Source organism: Crinia signifera, chromosome 1 (genome assembly GCF_055691185.1).
Source record: "Crinia signifera chromosome 1, ASM5569118v1, whole genome shotgun sequence".
Taxonomy (NCBI): domain Eukaryota; kingdom Metazoa; phylum Chordata; class Amphibia; order Anura; family Myobatrachidae; genus Crinia; species Crinia signifera.
The window spans coordinates 462,982,204-462,999,298 of NC_139217.1; the positions used below are offsets into that span (position 1 = coordinate 462,982,204).

The 17,095-nt window shown below is 45.9% G+C and overlaps 1 protein-coding gene across 3 annotated transcripts in view; it reads right to left on the reverse strand.

Moving 5' to 3' along the window:
* Nucleotides 1-6,293: 6,293 nt before the first annotated feature.
* The window catches only part of CTIF (cap binding complex dependent translation initiation factor), a 156,764-nt gene continuing 145,962 nt past the window's right edge, over nt 6,294-17,095 (reverse strand). For all 3 annotated transcript variants that reach the window (XM_083155298.1, XM_083155299.1, XM_083155301.1), the window contains one exon: nt 6,294-16,532. In XM_083155298.1, the coding sequence (XP_083011424.1) occupies nt 16,317-16,532 (216 nt within the window). In that variant the 3' untranslated portion in view covers nt 6,294-16,316. The remainder of the gene's footprint in view (nt 16,533-17,095) is intronic.

Here is a 17,095-nt window from a genome sequence, read left to right on the forward strand (position 1 = left end):
CTCCCTCATGTCACCTAGCCCACATTACACTGTTACATCAGTTACCTCCCCTCCTGCATTCTGCTGGAGACTCCCTGATATAGCAGCAATCTCCCTCTCTCCCTTATTAGTCTAGCAATCTCCCTCATGTCACCTAGCCCACATTACACGGTTACATTTTTGGGGAAAAAAGGAATGACAGATGGATACATTTACACTGAATCATCTTCACCATTTCCCAGCACTTTACCAAGTATAGTAGCTCTTACTAACTGCTTTGGGGCTCATCTACAAGTCAGTTTAAAAGATTCCTCTCAGATGTAGCAGTACACCGCCATGCTTCTAGGTGCCACGTTCACAATCTCTTTACACAATCTTTCTATATATGGAACTACACACGCCCTTTGTGTGGAGCATGACAAGCACCCTCAATTGGGCGCTGTGCAAAATTCTACTACCAACTATAATCTCCCTGAAACTAGTTTTCAAAAGTACACAAGTATGCATCACAGTGATCACCATACTTTGCAGAGAGTATCACAGTAATCACCATACTATGCAGAGAGGTCATCACAGTGACCGCCATACTATACAGAGAGCATCACAGTGATCACCAGTCTATGCAGAGAGCATCACAGTGATCACCAGTCTATGCAGAGAGCATCACAGTGATCACCAGTCTATGCAGAGAGCATTACAATGATCACCATACTAGGTTAGAGGGAATCACAGATACCACCAAACTACGCAGAAGGCATCAAAGTGACCACCATACCATACAGAGAGCATCAAAGTGACCCCATAATAAAATGAGCATCAGTAACTTCTATATAATTCAGACATCAGTGACCGCCATATAACACAGCGGGCATCTGTTACCATCTTGTTGGGCACCCGGGAAGGTGAAAGAGATGGCAGAACTGCCAGATAGTCAGCAAGCTACAGAATTACTCTTAATTACGCTCTGCGGCTTTATAATTAAATACTTGATCTGACCCTGGATCAAGGCACCAGCTCCAGGAAAATTGCAAACAGCCATGAATATGTCACTAAGAAAGCCTATGGGGATACGTTATCTAATAGTAATTATATAAATGTTAGGGGTACAAACAGCACAGATCGCCTGCCAGGGGCACCCACGTTCTAGAGGAATAACAATGTATAGAAGACTGTATCCATGTTTCTTGTGTCAACAGGGCCCCTGAACTTCATGTCCGCACATACAGACTATCCATCAAGAGAGCACGCAGCGACTGGAGACTTGTTTACTGTGGAAAGTAATGTCATAAGCCCCTCCACATCTGTCTTCCAAGTTCTTAATGCACGTTGCCATATCAGTGGAAAAGTCTGTCACACTCTGTCAGTTGCGCATATCTGGAGACCACAGCAGAGCTTGGGGAATATTACACAGACATCAGCGGGATACTAGGTCGACACTACAAAGACTGACATACATTAGGTCGACCACTGAAGGTCGACACATGCAAAAGGTCGACATGGCTTTAAGTCGACAGGGCCATTAGGTTGACACAATCATTAGGTCGACATGGGGAAGGTTGTCATGGGTTTTTAATATTATTATTTTTTGAGCCGACATGTGCCGACTGGTGGTATTTCATGCCCTACCATCCACTAGGGCGTGATGGGAGAATAGAATAGTGCCTGAGTGGACGAGGCGCACCATTACGGTGTCCATGTCGACATTTGGGTAAAAAAAACGTGAAAAAACCATGTAAACCTTTTGACTGTTGACCTTCCCCATGTCAACCGCTTGTGTTTACCTAATGCTTATGTCGACCTCAGTTTGGTCGACCTTATGATCCACCACTAATATTTTAGTAAATCCTGGTTAGTATAAGGATAGCATACAGCGTGCCGGACCCTCAGATTGTTCATATTACTTACATTTGGTATGTAAATGACGGGTTGACAGTGTCTACGTCGACATTAATTTTTCATGATTTTTTTATTCCGTCTGACTTTCACGCTTTATGATCTACGTAGACTATAATTGAAAACAATAAAGTGTGGGGAGCGCAGTGGTAGCGAAGTGAGACCCCATGTGAGGGTACACGCTACACTAATTGGGGTTCCACGTCGACAGATGTCAACATTGATGCAAAAACATGAAAAATCCACATCGACCTTTTAACGTGTCTACGTTTTCCGGTTGTCCTTTTCTTTGCGTCGATCTTTTATCGATACGTCTCTACCCCGTCATACGGCCCCTCTGCCCATTTGGTCGGTGGCAGCGTGGCGGGCAGGGCTGGGCCGAGGACGACGCTCAGTGACAGGAATGTAACAATAGACCTTACTGGAAAGATAAGAGGAAATTGCATCTTTAATAATTTACTTGCTGGGTTTGCAGGAGCCGCCGCCGCGCTGTAGGTGCTGCTGTCTCTGGAAGAAAGAAAAAAAAATAATTACAATAAAAATCTCCGCCATCTGTTCCTGGAAACAGGGCCGACTCCAACGTGCAGGCCGAGACCGCAGGGGGCTCCATTGGCTCTTTAGAAAAGGGACAGTGCGTTATGAATGGTGTCTAGACAGAGGTGAAAGGTTAAAACAGAGTAATCCATTGAACATGTTAAACTGATATCCTAAGCAGAAGAATAGAAAAGATCAATACGATTTGTACTCAGTGTGGCCATCGGCTCTCGGTATGGCGGAATAAATCCTGCCGCAGAGGGCAGCGGGCACCGGCAGTATGCAAGGGGTTAATGTGGGGGTGCTGCAGGAGTAACATGTATTTCTCTCTGGGCCTATTATTGGAATTAATTCATTAAACTCAGCGGTGCGGCTGGACAGGGGCAATAGAACATGGAAAATGGAGGATAGACAGTGACTGGCAGCAACTTACCAGCGGCAGAAGAGGAAGCGGGGTGGTGGGGCGTAAGAGGAGGAAGCGGGGTGGTGGGGCCTACGAGGAGGAAGCGGGGCCTACGAGGAGGAAGCGGGGCCTACGAGGAGGAAGTGGGGTGGCGGGGCCTTCGAGGAGGAAGCGAGGTGGCGGGGCGTACGAGGAGAGAAACGGAACTTTGCAGCATTTATGTAAGAAATATTATATATTTGGAACAATTTATTCAGCAGTTGCCCATAGCGATATCTTTTATCTCAACAGCAAACATCCAAACTAACTGCAACTGGGGAACGTTGCTTGGTCTAGGGCAGGGATGGGGATCCTTTGGCCTTCCAGTTGTTGTTGAACTACACATCCCAGCATGCCCTGCTACAGTTTTGCTATTTGGCCATGCTAAAACTGTTGCAGGGCATGCTGGGATGTGTAGTTCAACAACAGCTGGAGGGCCAAAGGTTCCCCGTCCCTTGTATTTTGTCATTTTGGGGGTGTACAAAGCAGGACTTCTCCCCTGCAATGTTTAGATGTCAAGTGCAAACTTCCCCCTACTCATAGGACACTGGCACAGTGATCGAAAAGCAAGACTGTCCCAGTGAAATAAGGACAGTTGGAGGGGGCTATGAGCAAAAATTAACTTTTGTAAACTCGCACTTTAGAAAATATATACCCCAGCCCTTAAGTACCACAAACAGGACATGTTTTCTGGCTTTTTTTTTACCATGCTCAAGACATGGATGTTAAATGAGCAAATTAGCGTACGTTTCCGCAGAAAAAGACGTGGAATCGCTGAGCCACGTAATTTCCGAAAATCAGAACATCACTGAATAGATCGAATGTGATTTTGATCTATTATATGTGAAAACGACAGATATTTCCAAGGATCCAGATCTCCTGGGATTGAATAACCCCCTAAATCAGGCATGGCCAAACAATGGCCCTCCAGCTGTTGTGAAACTTCAAGTCCCATCATGCCTTGCCACAGTTTTGCTATTAGGGAATGATAAAACTGTGGCAAGGCATGCTGGGATGTGTAGTTTCACAACAGCTGGAGGGCCATAGTTTGGACATGCCTCCCCTAAGTGCTCCTAATTCCTCCAGCGTCCATAAACCACACTGGCCTGTTAATTGGCAATCTTAAAAACAGCACAAGTCATAGAGATAAAAAAGAAATGGGAATGTCTAAATTGTTCGGCTCTCACATAAAGCTGTTGTTTGAAAAGGACAAGATGGGTGAAGCTGGACCAATCGCAGCCCTCCAACATCAGACCTATAGGTGGTCACAAAATGGCTGCCGCTGTGGTGTGATGGCTAGGCCTATAATACAGCACTTAGCGTGAGGGAAACAGAATCTGGAACCAGAGACCCACACAACACCACAGAGACAGAGACTACCCTGAAACAGGCCGTCTCCCAAGATAAATAGATTTATACTAATTTTGCAGGATTAAATAATTAAAGTGCACTATTAGAACCTTGTCTGATGTGTTCAGAATTTAAACTTGAGGAGACGCCGTGCTTCCATCTGAGGGAACGCGCAGGCTATATAGAATATCAATATGTATTAAATAAGAAAGGAAGAGGAATAAGGCAGGAAGATCAGGTAATCGCTGGACAGAGTGCAGAACAGTTCTGTCTCAGAGGTCTGGTGCCTGTCCGTGTAACCCAACGCCAGCAGACAAGAGGCGCTCAGGTGCGCTCACAGTCAATACCCCCGCTCCTTCCAGCAGAACGGATTATTGCAATAGTTAGGACATTAAAACTTTGATGAATTCTGTTTAATCCTAAACAATTATTATTATTATGACTGGAACAGTTTCTCCGCCTGTGAGCGATTTGTACTGCACCCAAAGCCCGTACGGCGACATGGCCATAATACGGACCCTCTCCATGCGTCTGAACAGACACCCCCCTGTCCCGCACAACAGCGATGGCACTCCTATGGTAATGCAGCAGCAGGGGGGGGTCATGCAGCATCAGATCATCGGCGACACTGTGCGTCGCACATGCCGGCCATCACAAATCCTACCAAATGGCCAGGAGACTTCAATCCTCTTATGGAAATCTTGGCATCCCCCCCCCCCATCAATGGCTGCGTCATGCCTCCATTTCAGAGAGGCTCACTAACAGTTCACGTTTTAAGGATATCCATGGTTACATCAAATTGACGAAGGTACAAATTAAGTCACCTGTGGACAAGCATTTATATACTTAAAACCTGGGATGTAAAGAAGCGTACACACTGGCTGATAATATCGTGCACCATCGTCTAGCCTGTACGATCGATATATCTGTGCAACACAGCCGATGCCTGATATATCTAATGAAAGATTGTTGTATCGTTCTGTGTGTACGAACGATAGGCCGACCGCCCGCACAGCTGCGCTGGGAGCCGCCGGTGATTGACAGCTCAGTGGACGGGTATGAATCATTGGGTAGACAGCAGGATGGTCGACACCATTAGGTCGACATGCATTGAGGTCGACATGCAGAAAGGTCGACATTTTATACTCCCACCACGCCCTAATGGTACGGCATGAAATACCGCCTGTCGGCTCACAAAAAAAAATGTGAAAAAGCCCTTGTCGACCATCCCCATATCTAACTAATGCTTGTGTCGACCAAATGAACATGTCGACCTAATGGAGACCACTCTGCCCGATCTGTCTGTACATAGAATCTACTAGTGTGAACCCAGCTTTAAGCATCTCCATACACACTGCCCGATACGTCCTGCCTGCACTTACATGCAGGTGCATTGGAAAAACAATAACATTAATTTGATACAATTTAATGTTTAATACTTAATAACTTCCATTGTTAGGTAAAAGTTTTGAAGAGTTGCACAACCCAATGGCCGCTCGTGGTTATAAGGGGATCCGCCATAAGCACACACAGTGTAGTAAGACCAGGAGCTGGTTACAACCGGCGTCACATCAGCAGCAGTGTAATACAGAGCTCACACTACACAGCAGCTGCAGGACAGCAATAACTCAGAGACAGGCTGCGTTTCCGCACAGTAATGAAATATTTATTTAGCCATTTACAATATTTTCCTCATAACAGTTGTAATATTTTTTTCTAAAATAAGCCTCAAAACATTAAAAAAATGTAATATTCAGCAAATTAATTATTGCATATATGTAAATTATAGCAGCAACATAAAAAGTTCAATAACACCAAAATATATAGACATATTCCATACCACTGAGGTATTTAGTCAACTTTCTTCAGCCGTCCCTAGCGTAGAGAGTCCGTATGGCCTTTGAAATCATTCCTTTACCACAGGCCTGGCCAACCTGTTCTGAAACTACAAGTCCCAGCATGCCAGGCCAGTACTTTGCTATTATGGAATGCTACAACTGTGGCAATGCATGCTGGGATGTGTAGTTTCACAACATCTGGAGGTGAGCGACAGGTTTTCTGACTAGAGACATAAAATAGAGGGAGGGGGGGGGGGTGTGTGGAGTTGGTGACAAGTGTGAGGCAGAATTTACACTTGGCATTATGGGCCAGCAATGTGTGTAGTGATTGGGCCTCAGTGATTGTTACCGGAGAGTTGTAGGTGCTTGAAATCCAATTAAGAGAGGCTACGGCCACACGTGCCCTTATTTACATGTTAGTGGTATATAAACATCATTTTCACACTCATACTCATAAGCTCCTAGCAAACTTCAGTTATTTACAACATATATGAAGTATTCCCTAGTGCCCGCTTATGACAGAATTAGTCCTGCTGCATTGTATTTTCATATGTAGATTAGGAGTCATTCTGCGAAACGCGTTGGTTAGTGAATATTAACACTCAGAAACAAGATTCCAGTCAAAGTTCCACACAGGTAAAATAACGCTTCTATAGAATAAGGCTGTTAGGTTGCGGGTAGTGTTGGCATGACCAGGCCACATTACAGAGGAGATCATGTGACTGGACATATGACATTTACTATCCGCTCACACCAAAGCTCGGGGTCTGTAGTGACCGCTCGTGGTAATCTGACAGACTGTGCACCTTTGTTGGCGATTCTGTACACCTGGCGTAATGCTTTCCCGCTATGTACACAATGTTAGAAGATTATTAGAGACATTTGGGGCCAATTTATTGTCAGACATTACTGACTTTCAGAAGACATATAAATCGGATGATATGTAGCGCCTGTTTTTAGGTATATATATATTTTTATTTTTAACTCTTATAATCAGTTCTAGAAAGCATGAAAATCAGCAAATGGAGACCTGTTCCGTGTATGGAAGCTTCTGTATGTCTTGCATCAAATAGTAACTAGTTACATAGTGGCAACTTTCGCAGTGCAATAAACACTGAAACTTCGGGGTATATAGTTATTTCAGTTCATAGAATAGTACAGTCAAACACTGCTACAGTATGTGCTGCTGGGGACCCTGCTTCTCCCACTATATAACTCTCAGCCTGTGGCTTCCTGCTGCCTTCATTCCCCTCCTCACATCATGTCACTGCCCCTGTCACATGCAGCCCTGTCCTCACTGACATATCACTCATCTCCTGATATACTCTGTGCTGCTGGGGACCCTGCTCCTCCCACTATATAACTCTCAGTCTGTGGCTTCCTGCTGCCTCCATTCCCCTCCTCACATCATGTCACTGCCCCTGTCACATGCAGCCCTGTCCTCACTGACACATCACTCATCTCCTGATATACTCTGTGCTGCTGGGGACCCTGCTCCTCCCACTATATAACTCTCAGTCTGTGGCTTCCTGCTGCCTCCATTCCCCTCCTCACATCATGTCACTGCCCCTGTCACATGCAGCCCTGTCCTCACTGACACATACCTCATCTCCTGATATACTCTGTGCTGCTGAGGACCCTGCTCCTCCCACTATATAACTCTCAGTCTGTGGCTTCCTGCTGCTTGCTTTCCCCTCCTCACATCATGTCACTGCCCCTGTCACATGCAGCCCTGTCCCCACTGACACATCACTCATCTCCTGATATACTCTGTGCTGCTGGGGACACTGCTCCTCCCACTATATAACTCTCAGTCTGTGACTTCCTGCTGCCTCCATTCCCCTCCTTACGTCATGTCACATGCAGCCCTGTCCTCACAGACACATCACTCATCTCCTGATATACTCTGTGCTGCTGAGGACCCTGCTCCTCCCACTATATAACTCTCAGTCTGTGGCTTCCTGCTGCCCCCATTCCCCTCCTCACATCATGTCACTGCCCCTGTCACATGCAGTCCTGTCCTCACTGACACATCACATATCTCCTGATATACTCTGTGCTGCTGGGGACCCTGCTCCTCCCACTATATAACTCTCGGTCTGTGGCTTCCTGCTGCCCCATTCCCCTCCTCACATCATGTCACTGCCCCTGTCACATGCAGCCCTGTCCTCACTGACACATCACTCATCTCCTGATATACTCTGTGCTGCTGAGGACCCTGCTCCTCCCACTATATAACTCTCGGTCTGTGGCTTCCTGCTGCCCCATTCCCCTCCTCACATCATGTCACTGCCCCTGTCACATGCAGCCCTGTCCTCACAGACACATCACTCATCTCCTGATATACTCTGTGCTGCTGAGGACCCTGCTCCTCCCACTATATAACTCTCAGTCTGTGGCTTCCTGCTGCCCCCATTCCCCTCCTCACATCATGTCACTGCCCCTGTCACATGCAGCCCTGTCCTCACTGACACATCACTCATCTCCTGATATACTCTGTGCTGCTGGGGACCCTGCTCCTCCCACTATATAAAACTCTCAGCCTGTGACTTCCTGCTGCCTCCATTCCCCTCCTCACATCATGTTACTGCCCCTGTCACATGCAGCCCTGTCCTCACTGACACATCACTCATCTCCTGATATACTCTGTGCTGCTGGGGATTCTGCTCCTCCCACTATATAACACTCAGTCTGTGGCTTCCTGCTGCCCCCATTCCCCTCCTCACATCATGTCACTGCCCCTGTCACATGCAGCCCTGTCCTCACTGACACATCACTCATCTCCTGATATACTCTGTGCTGCTGGGGACCCTGCTCCTCCCACTATATAACTCTCAGTCTGTGGCTTCCTGCTGCCTCCATTCCCCTCCTCACATCATGTCACTGCCCCTGTCACATGCAGTCCTGTCCTCACTAACACATCACTCATCTCCTGATATACTCTGTGCTGCTGGGGACCCTGCTCCTCCCACTATATAACTCTCAGTCTGTGGCTTCCTGCTGCCCCCATTCCCCTCCTCACATCATGTCACTGCTCCTGTCACATGCAGCCCTGTCCTCACTGACACATCACTCATCTCCTGATATACTCTGTGCTGCTGAGGACCCTGCTCCTCCCACTATATAACTCTCAGTCTGTGGCTTCCTGCTGCCCCCATTCCCCTTCTCACATCATGTCACTGCCCCTGTCACATGCAGCCCTGTCCTCACTGACACATCACTCACATCCTGATATACTCTGTGCTGCTGGGGACCCTGCTCCTCCCACTATATAACTCTCAGTCTGTGGCTTCCCGCTGCCTCCATTCCCCTCCTCACATTATGCCTATTGGACAGTATGTGTATGAGATGGCAGCATCAGGTTTCGGCAGAAAAGTATTTTCTAAGCTTTGCAGATATCCATAAACGGTATCCAGACTGATCATAGACTGTCATATGGTCGACCACTAATAGTCGACAGTCAAAAAGTCGACAGTCAAAAAGTCGACAGTCAAAAAGTCGACATGGAAAAGGTCATAAACAGATCTAGGGCTGAATAAGCCAGGCAAGCAGCAAAATCCAATGTACATCCAATGGCATCCTTATGGTGACATCAAGATGAGCTCTGAGTCCTTTAGATCAGCAAGAGCTGCTGCAGGTGTACAACATACAGAGACCGGAAGGTGGGGAATCGGAGGATTCTGAAAGGGTGCGGGTTTCTCCATGCGTGACTCGACGATGATGGGCCAGACCAACGCACTGCACATTTTGTTTCCGAATAAATAATAGGTATTTGCTGAATGCCGGTAAATTAAATACGTTTAATACTGTACAACACACAACATAAAGAAACATCTCAATGAGAACAGTTTATTATATGTAGGGTTAAGCATTTAATTACCTAGATGCTGGGTTCTAGAGCGAATACGGAGCCGGAATTTTTCATGAACAGATCTGACTGAGAGGCCATAAGAAGTTATAGGGACGTGATCTGGGTGTACACACCGTGGACTGAACAATCTTCAGCTACTCGTCTTCCAAAGCGGTTACTCATCCGTCTTAACGTAAATACTTCTCAATATACAATAAATACACTTCTAGAAAATGGAAATTACTGTTTTTTACATTGTATTACAGAAAGTTAATTTTCATGGTAAGAATTTGCTCTTTGAACCCAATGACAACATAAAGGTAAAAAAAACAACAACATAAATCAAATATACAGGTATATAAATGCACAGTAGTAGAAGTAGAACGGATACATACATTCGGCCTAGTGGTGCGATTTCCTATAGTACATAAATTCCTATAGTCATGGACTAGATAGAGACAGACAGGCCCTGGATATTCCCCAATAACAGCAGGAAATAAAGAACAATGTTTATTTAATGGATTTGGGATACGGATATTTTATTACATGGTTGTCATCAAGCCATGCCCACCTCATGAATCTCCCAAGTGGTTAGTCACCACCCCCGAGGAGCTGAGTGCTTATGGAGAGGGTGGAGCATGTTGTCGACTGAAACAGCAAATTGCAAGAACACTGCCCACCTCAGCAGACTCCCCTCCCCCTCCGAGTGGCCACCCAGCAGCTCAGGTACACTTGAGAGCAAATTGCAAGAAGCTCTGCCCATCTATTGTTTGTTTTAACCAATTAATAAACGCAACCACCCAAAAAAAAAACCCAGCCTGTAGCACACAAATCAGCTTCTACTATGGTTTGGATGAAAGCCCGTTCAGTCTCTGACTGTGTGGACGTCGGCGAGTACACCAATGTAGTCTGATTCAAGGAGCCAAGTGCCCTTCGGAAGCTAATTATTGTAAACTTCATAAAGGGCAGGTTCCGCCTTCTCGTTTCCCAAAGTGGCTTCAGGATCTAATATGGGCCGGAGGACCCTCTATTGTGTTTGCTGTGCACACACCGTCTCCCTAGTATCTTGTCTGCACTTCCAAAATAATTGAATCCAAAAGGTTGGATTAAAGTATTCCTGCATTAAAACTACAGGCTAACGTCTCAGAACCACACCATGCCGGCAACATGCAGGCTATTAAATACTACAATGATGTTCGAACTGTCCACCATACAGCGGTGTAGAACATATGTGATTGGTGACCTTCAACATGCGACCGGTAGACATTAAACTTGAGAGGCTGATCCCCCTTCCACTCGAAGAAAAAACCTCTAGTATAGAATACCCAACACTACTCGGTCTCCTAAGCCACCATTAACCAACTTTTTTAAAAACAAACATCCTTGAACACTATCCACCATTCTAAAGCACCTAACCATCCAATTCCGGTCCATAAACTTACCTATGTCATGTTTGCGAATCAACTCCGAGAACAAGAGCGGAACATTTTTGTCTGCTTCAGTCATACCGCCCACAAACTCTTGTACTTTTGAATAAGACGTACAAAGTGCATTTCTTGTTGATAACGTGCAGATACATACAGGATAGAACTTGGCACCGTCGTCCCCCCCCCCCATTTACCGAAATAAATAAAGTACTGTAGGTACTGGGTACATTGAAATTGCCAAGGGGAGGTGGTGACATGGAACTATGAGTATCTTGCAAAGAGATGGGTACATTTTATAGAGAAATAAGCTTGAAATGATATATCGAAGCCCAGATTCTCTCCCGGGATAAATTGGAATCATAAATCAATCTGACGTCCACACGAGTGTCGTTTTTATCAGCAGTTCTTGTACCTCCATAGAGGAACAGTATTGTGTTACCGATCTAAACGCCTGAAAGGAATAGGACACTTCCAGGTCCCATCAGGGCTATTATCAATTAAACATTGAGGCATAGGACGGAGTTGGTTTCTCAAAGAGAATATGAGTGTCAGCAATTTGACTTGATCAAGACAAATAATTATATTATAGATTTATCTCCGTAGAGGATGAGAATTCATATTTTGACCGATACCAAGAATCATTTGCTCAGAGCTACTGAGCAATGAGATTTCCATTGAGCATCTCAGGAGGAACAGCGTTGTGGTCCTTAAACGAGAAGCTAATGGGAGAAGGCACAAAATCGGTACATATCCATCGTGGTCGTCAATCTGGACAGAGAACATCTGCCTACATTAGGAAAATGCTCGGTAGGTTCCCCAGCCCATACATTCCATGTGACGTATTATCAGGAAAGGTAAGAACGCGCAGATTCTAAATGCTCGTAGGGTTCAGAGCTGGTGGCGACCAAATATTTGCCAGCAGAAAGCATTCGACCTGCTGGAAATACTACAATATCTTATACCTGCTAATCCCATTCCATGCAAACCACAGCTATACCCAAGTGTTCCTCTTTAAAATTCAAGGAGCGCTTATGGAGCTGCGCTGGTTGCGCGGATTCAATGTAGACATTCCACGCCAATCGGCAAACACAGCTTACTGAAGACAGAGCCCGGTGCACCCAAGATGCCAGCAAGCCACCTTAATGAATACGGCGCAACCAGAGTCACTGTGCCGGAGCTCTGCAGGAGACACCATCATCCCGGATCATTCAAAAGGAAACTAATTCAACGTTTAATAAATATTCCGATTGATCCCGATCATTCCCCCCCCCTTTCCTGCATGAGAGAGGGTGTTTTTTTTTCACATCAACCATTAAAGTTGGAGCAAAAAGACCCAAGTGTTAGTTGTGTTCCTAAAAGGGAAAAATAAATAAAAAAAATCACATTCCAGTCGCAACGCTATTACTTAAAACATTAACGCACGGCCCAAGAATGCAAGGCGCTTATCCCGGTGCTCATTAATGGGGGACTTGGGACATCAAGCCAAATTTCCTTATACTCCCTGTGACTGCAGGATGAGCACAGAACAGGAAACCACCCTGCCTTTCCCCTCTCGTCTTTGGAATTCGACGTTTAATAAGCACCAGGAATGATTTACTAAGTCGAGGATCAATAGAGAAAGTAAATAAGGAAATGGCCAAGCTGTGACATCATTTCCTGATTCCCTGCAGGAAGTGAAGCGGTGACCTGACGTTCTCCACTGCCCATACAGCGGCAGTCGCCTCCTTCATTAACTCTCCTTGGCCAGGACGACAGCTTAAAACACAGTGAGGCAGCAGTGGACTGTCCCAGGCTAATTTTCGTTGCAACTCAAGACAAGGCCTCAACGGAAAGACCCGTCTTCCTTGTGGTTGACGTTATTAGATGACACAAGTCAATAATCATAGCAAAAATATGTGCAAGGTGCTCAGTGTGCCTCGACCCTCCCACCAAGTAGCAATAGCTTACACGCACGTTGTAGAGGTATTATTATGAAGGCCCAGGGGGAAACGCCATTTGATTTTCCAGGCTTATGGCTGAAATAGAGCACATCTGAAAGCTGTTCTGAATGCATTTGCCCGTATATCTGGGGAACCAGCTCACTGCCTAGCAGACGAATGCGAACAGAAGTGGTTCTATGGAAATATAATAAGATTGCATGCTCCTGTTCCATGATACCATGTGGGTTACCTATGCAAAGCGGTGTCTGTACCTCATCTCTCCGATGTGATGCCAGCGCATTCCTATCAATATGGGCCCAAACAAAATGGCCGCCTCCACAGTGTGTCACTTTATCTAACACACTATGGTCTTGCAATTGCCATTTATTGTATACCTGGCCCACGTGCCGGTAAACTTACTTTAGGGTAAGCGTTCTAAAACATTCTAAACAAGTCAATTTCACCAGTGTCGTAATGCGCCATGCCAACATAACAACCATGCCTACACAGTATTTCTAACGCTCCCGATTCGCCCAATACATGCACTTATAACGGGTGCACGGTGTACGATGAAAACTCCACATGGGGCTCCTGGCTTCAGGGGGCCCTGCACTGTACACCTAATATACACTTCCATTGTAGCAGTTATTGGGTCCCTCCTCCACTATGGTACCATCTTTCCAGTGACATCTTCAGGAAAATGGCACTGTAGAGCCAGAGCAATGACTGCAGCATTGTGCTAGAGCTCTCTTGTTGCATATGCCATCTTTCTGAATATCACTGGGAAGATGGTGCCGTTTAGGAGGAGGGACTTGCTTGCCTGCACATGATTACCAGGGCACTACTGCACTATTTTACAGTTACTAAATAATTCCATAATGGATACTTCTGTCTGGCAGACCTAAAACATAGGAGCCAACACTCACAACGGGGGTCATCCTGATGATCATTGTTTAGAAGCGCTGCAAACATCTCAGTATAGACGTCTTAAGCGCCAGACCCTCAACAAAGCCGGATAACCAGCGGAACACAACGGGCGGGCTCCGGACACATTTTAAACATCCTGGGGGATTTGTATCAAGCCTTGGAGAGAAGTAACCCAAACCAAGCAACCAGCGTCTGCCATATATAAAGCACAGTCTATGAATCGACAGACACTTATTGGTAAACTACTCCATTTTCTTGCTATCATTATAACTCGATACATCTCTCTCTCTCCCCCCCCCCCCCATACTTTTATTAGTTGCAAAAAGCTACTTAGATGTACGGTTAGATATAAATTTCCTAACCGCGGTGCAAAACACGTGGAGTGCCCCCCATCGCAATACGCCAGCTGGTGAAGTATCTGCAAACAGACCGATACGCTGTGGGTGTGGTTTCTTTGTGAATAATAAAAAGTTACTGGAGTACGCTGGAGAGCTCGGTGTGACATCAGCGTGACATCACATATGTAATATGTAGGCGTGTCCCTTAACGTCACCCTGACACAGCATTAGAGAGACAAACAAAAGCTACAAGTAAAAGAAAGTTCTTAATCTCACAATCAGGGGTTAAGAAAAAAAAGTGGTTGATGTGGGATGTTTCGTCATCACAATGTGTGTTACACAATGATCTCATTCTATTAGTGTGCATTAAAGGAAACAAGTGAAGGAGGGGCGCCCTATATACAAAATATTTACTATAAATGACTTTTCCCCTAATTGTCATTTTATTCAGTAGAAGCAGCAACATAGTGGACGGGGAACAGAAAGATGGGGGGGGGGGGGAGGGGAGAGACTAACATACGTGAATAGTACATCTGGAGACAGTAACTTAAGTAACACTGTTTTAATTCGAGCCTCTCTGGATAATTCAAATAAGTGTTTCAGTATATATGTACAGTACTGGTGTATCTGTCACCTTCAGATCTCTTTCATCTACAAGCCCACAAATGCCATTCTGCATACATGTAATGTGTCTAGTGAAAGTTGCGTGAGGACACCGTACATGCCATATATATATATTTAAAGTCCTATGGAGGTAGTAAACCCCTTTAACACTCTTGAAAATGCCGGTGGGCGATTAATAATGCACAATCATTTCAGCCACATCCCAGTCAGTTCTTTCGAGCACTGTCTTTTTGATGTCGTTGTTGAGGTTTGTTAATTAGGTTTAATTGTTAGAATAAAAAAGTTAACAGCACAACCTGGCGTTTCCTCTGTCGATATAACCCTTGTGGCGCAGGAAAATGAATAGTTATCACATATTGCACGGCAATTCGTCAGAAACGTTTGCCGTTCCTATAAACGTTAAGCTAAGTGAATGACAGTTGGGTTGGTTAGTGCACACTTCCATATCCACCACTCTTATCAAAGTCTCCCATTATTCCACTCAATACTCAACCGCAGGTAAAACAGCCTCCCATGTTCACCTGCTCAGCCACACGACGGTTAATTACGGTCTGATTGTTTTTTTTTTAACCACACCGTACAAAAGGAAAAAAAAACAATCGTGAACCAGTTCTTTCGAAAGAAAACAAAGAGTGCAAATGAAAACATAACCCGTATTCTAATACGCCATCAATCCGTGATTCAAGGCCTCGAACGCACAGCTCCCCGCTGGCCCGCACACGGCCGACAATAGGGGAGGTCAGCGATGAATGCCTGCTCAGACCGTGCCTCTCTTTTGTCCTCCGGAGACATCTGCCTGGGATGCCTCCTGCCAGTTGGCCTGTACAGGCCCTTGCAATTGTGTGCAAACAAAGACAGCCATTCGCCTTTCAATATACATCTCTATTGCACCCACGGTGACAATGTTTCGGTGCGTGTGCCAAGGCTTATACAATATGCAAATTAAACGACAGAGGAGGAAGAGGCCTTCATCGCTGGGGACCAGACTGTAAAGGCCACCCCCCCCCCCCCCCCCCTTCCTCCCCTGGCTGAATGAGTGCATTAGCATGCTGTTTAATTGACAGGTGTCTTTCCTTCAGTGTTTTCGTAGAAAGGTTTGAGAGTCTGGTTGGTAAGGTACGTCCCGGTTTGCACGAGGGTTGCCCCTACCCTAGATTTGTGTCCTGTGCCTGCTTACCCCGACCCGCCCTCCACATCAGCCCGTGAGTTTCTGGATAGTCTTGTTGTAGTACTGTGTGATGGTTGGCGTCAGGGGGTTCCAGCTGTTGGCGTGTAGCTCTATGACCTCAAGCAAGAGGGACCGCGTCAGCATGGACTGCGATGGACACAGCATCTTGTCCCGGACCGCGGCCAGCAGGTCTGTCATCATCTCAGGCAGCTGTTCCTCCAGGAGACGGCCCGCGCTGTGCAGCTGTCAACAGAGCAGAGGTTACAAGTGTCACGCTAAGTGGCCTTTGCCCCAGGTGCCCAGTGTCCCTTAGCTCAGCTGGCCTATGGCAGACTGACACATATAACTGCCCTCACACTGGTGCACACAGCTCACCGCAGACTAACAGGTATACAGTATATATCCCCATAGTAGTCAATGGCCGGAGAGAATGACCTGCCATGCATATTAGATAGGAAGTGCCCCCCGGCCTTATACATATATGGCATATATGGTGGTACTGAAGGCAGAATGCTGCCCACCTAACTCTGTGTCTGCCCCCTTTGCCGCATTGTATCCTCTACAGATTGTAAGCTCATGTCCATTTCTGTTTTATATACATAATTATGGGGGCGTGCTACAAAATGTTGACTCGTTATGTTGACATAGGGTTTTCATAAGGTTGACATAGGGTTTTCAGCAGAATGTGGCCTGAGAATCTACCTTAACAGCAGCCTAACTCCAAACCCTACCCTAACAGTCTTAACCTAACCCCTATCATAGCAACAGTCTTAACCTAACCCCTACCATAGCAACAGTCTTAACCT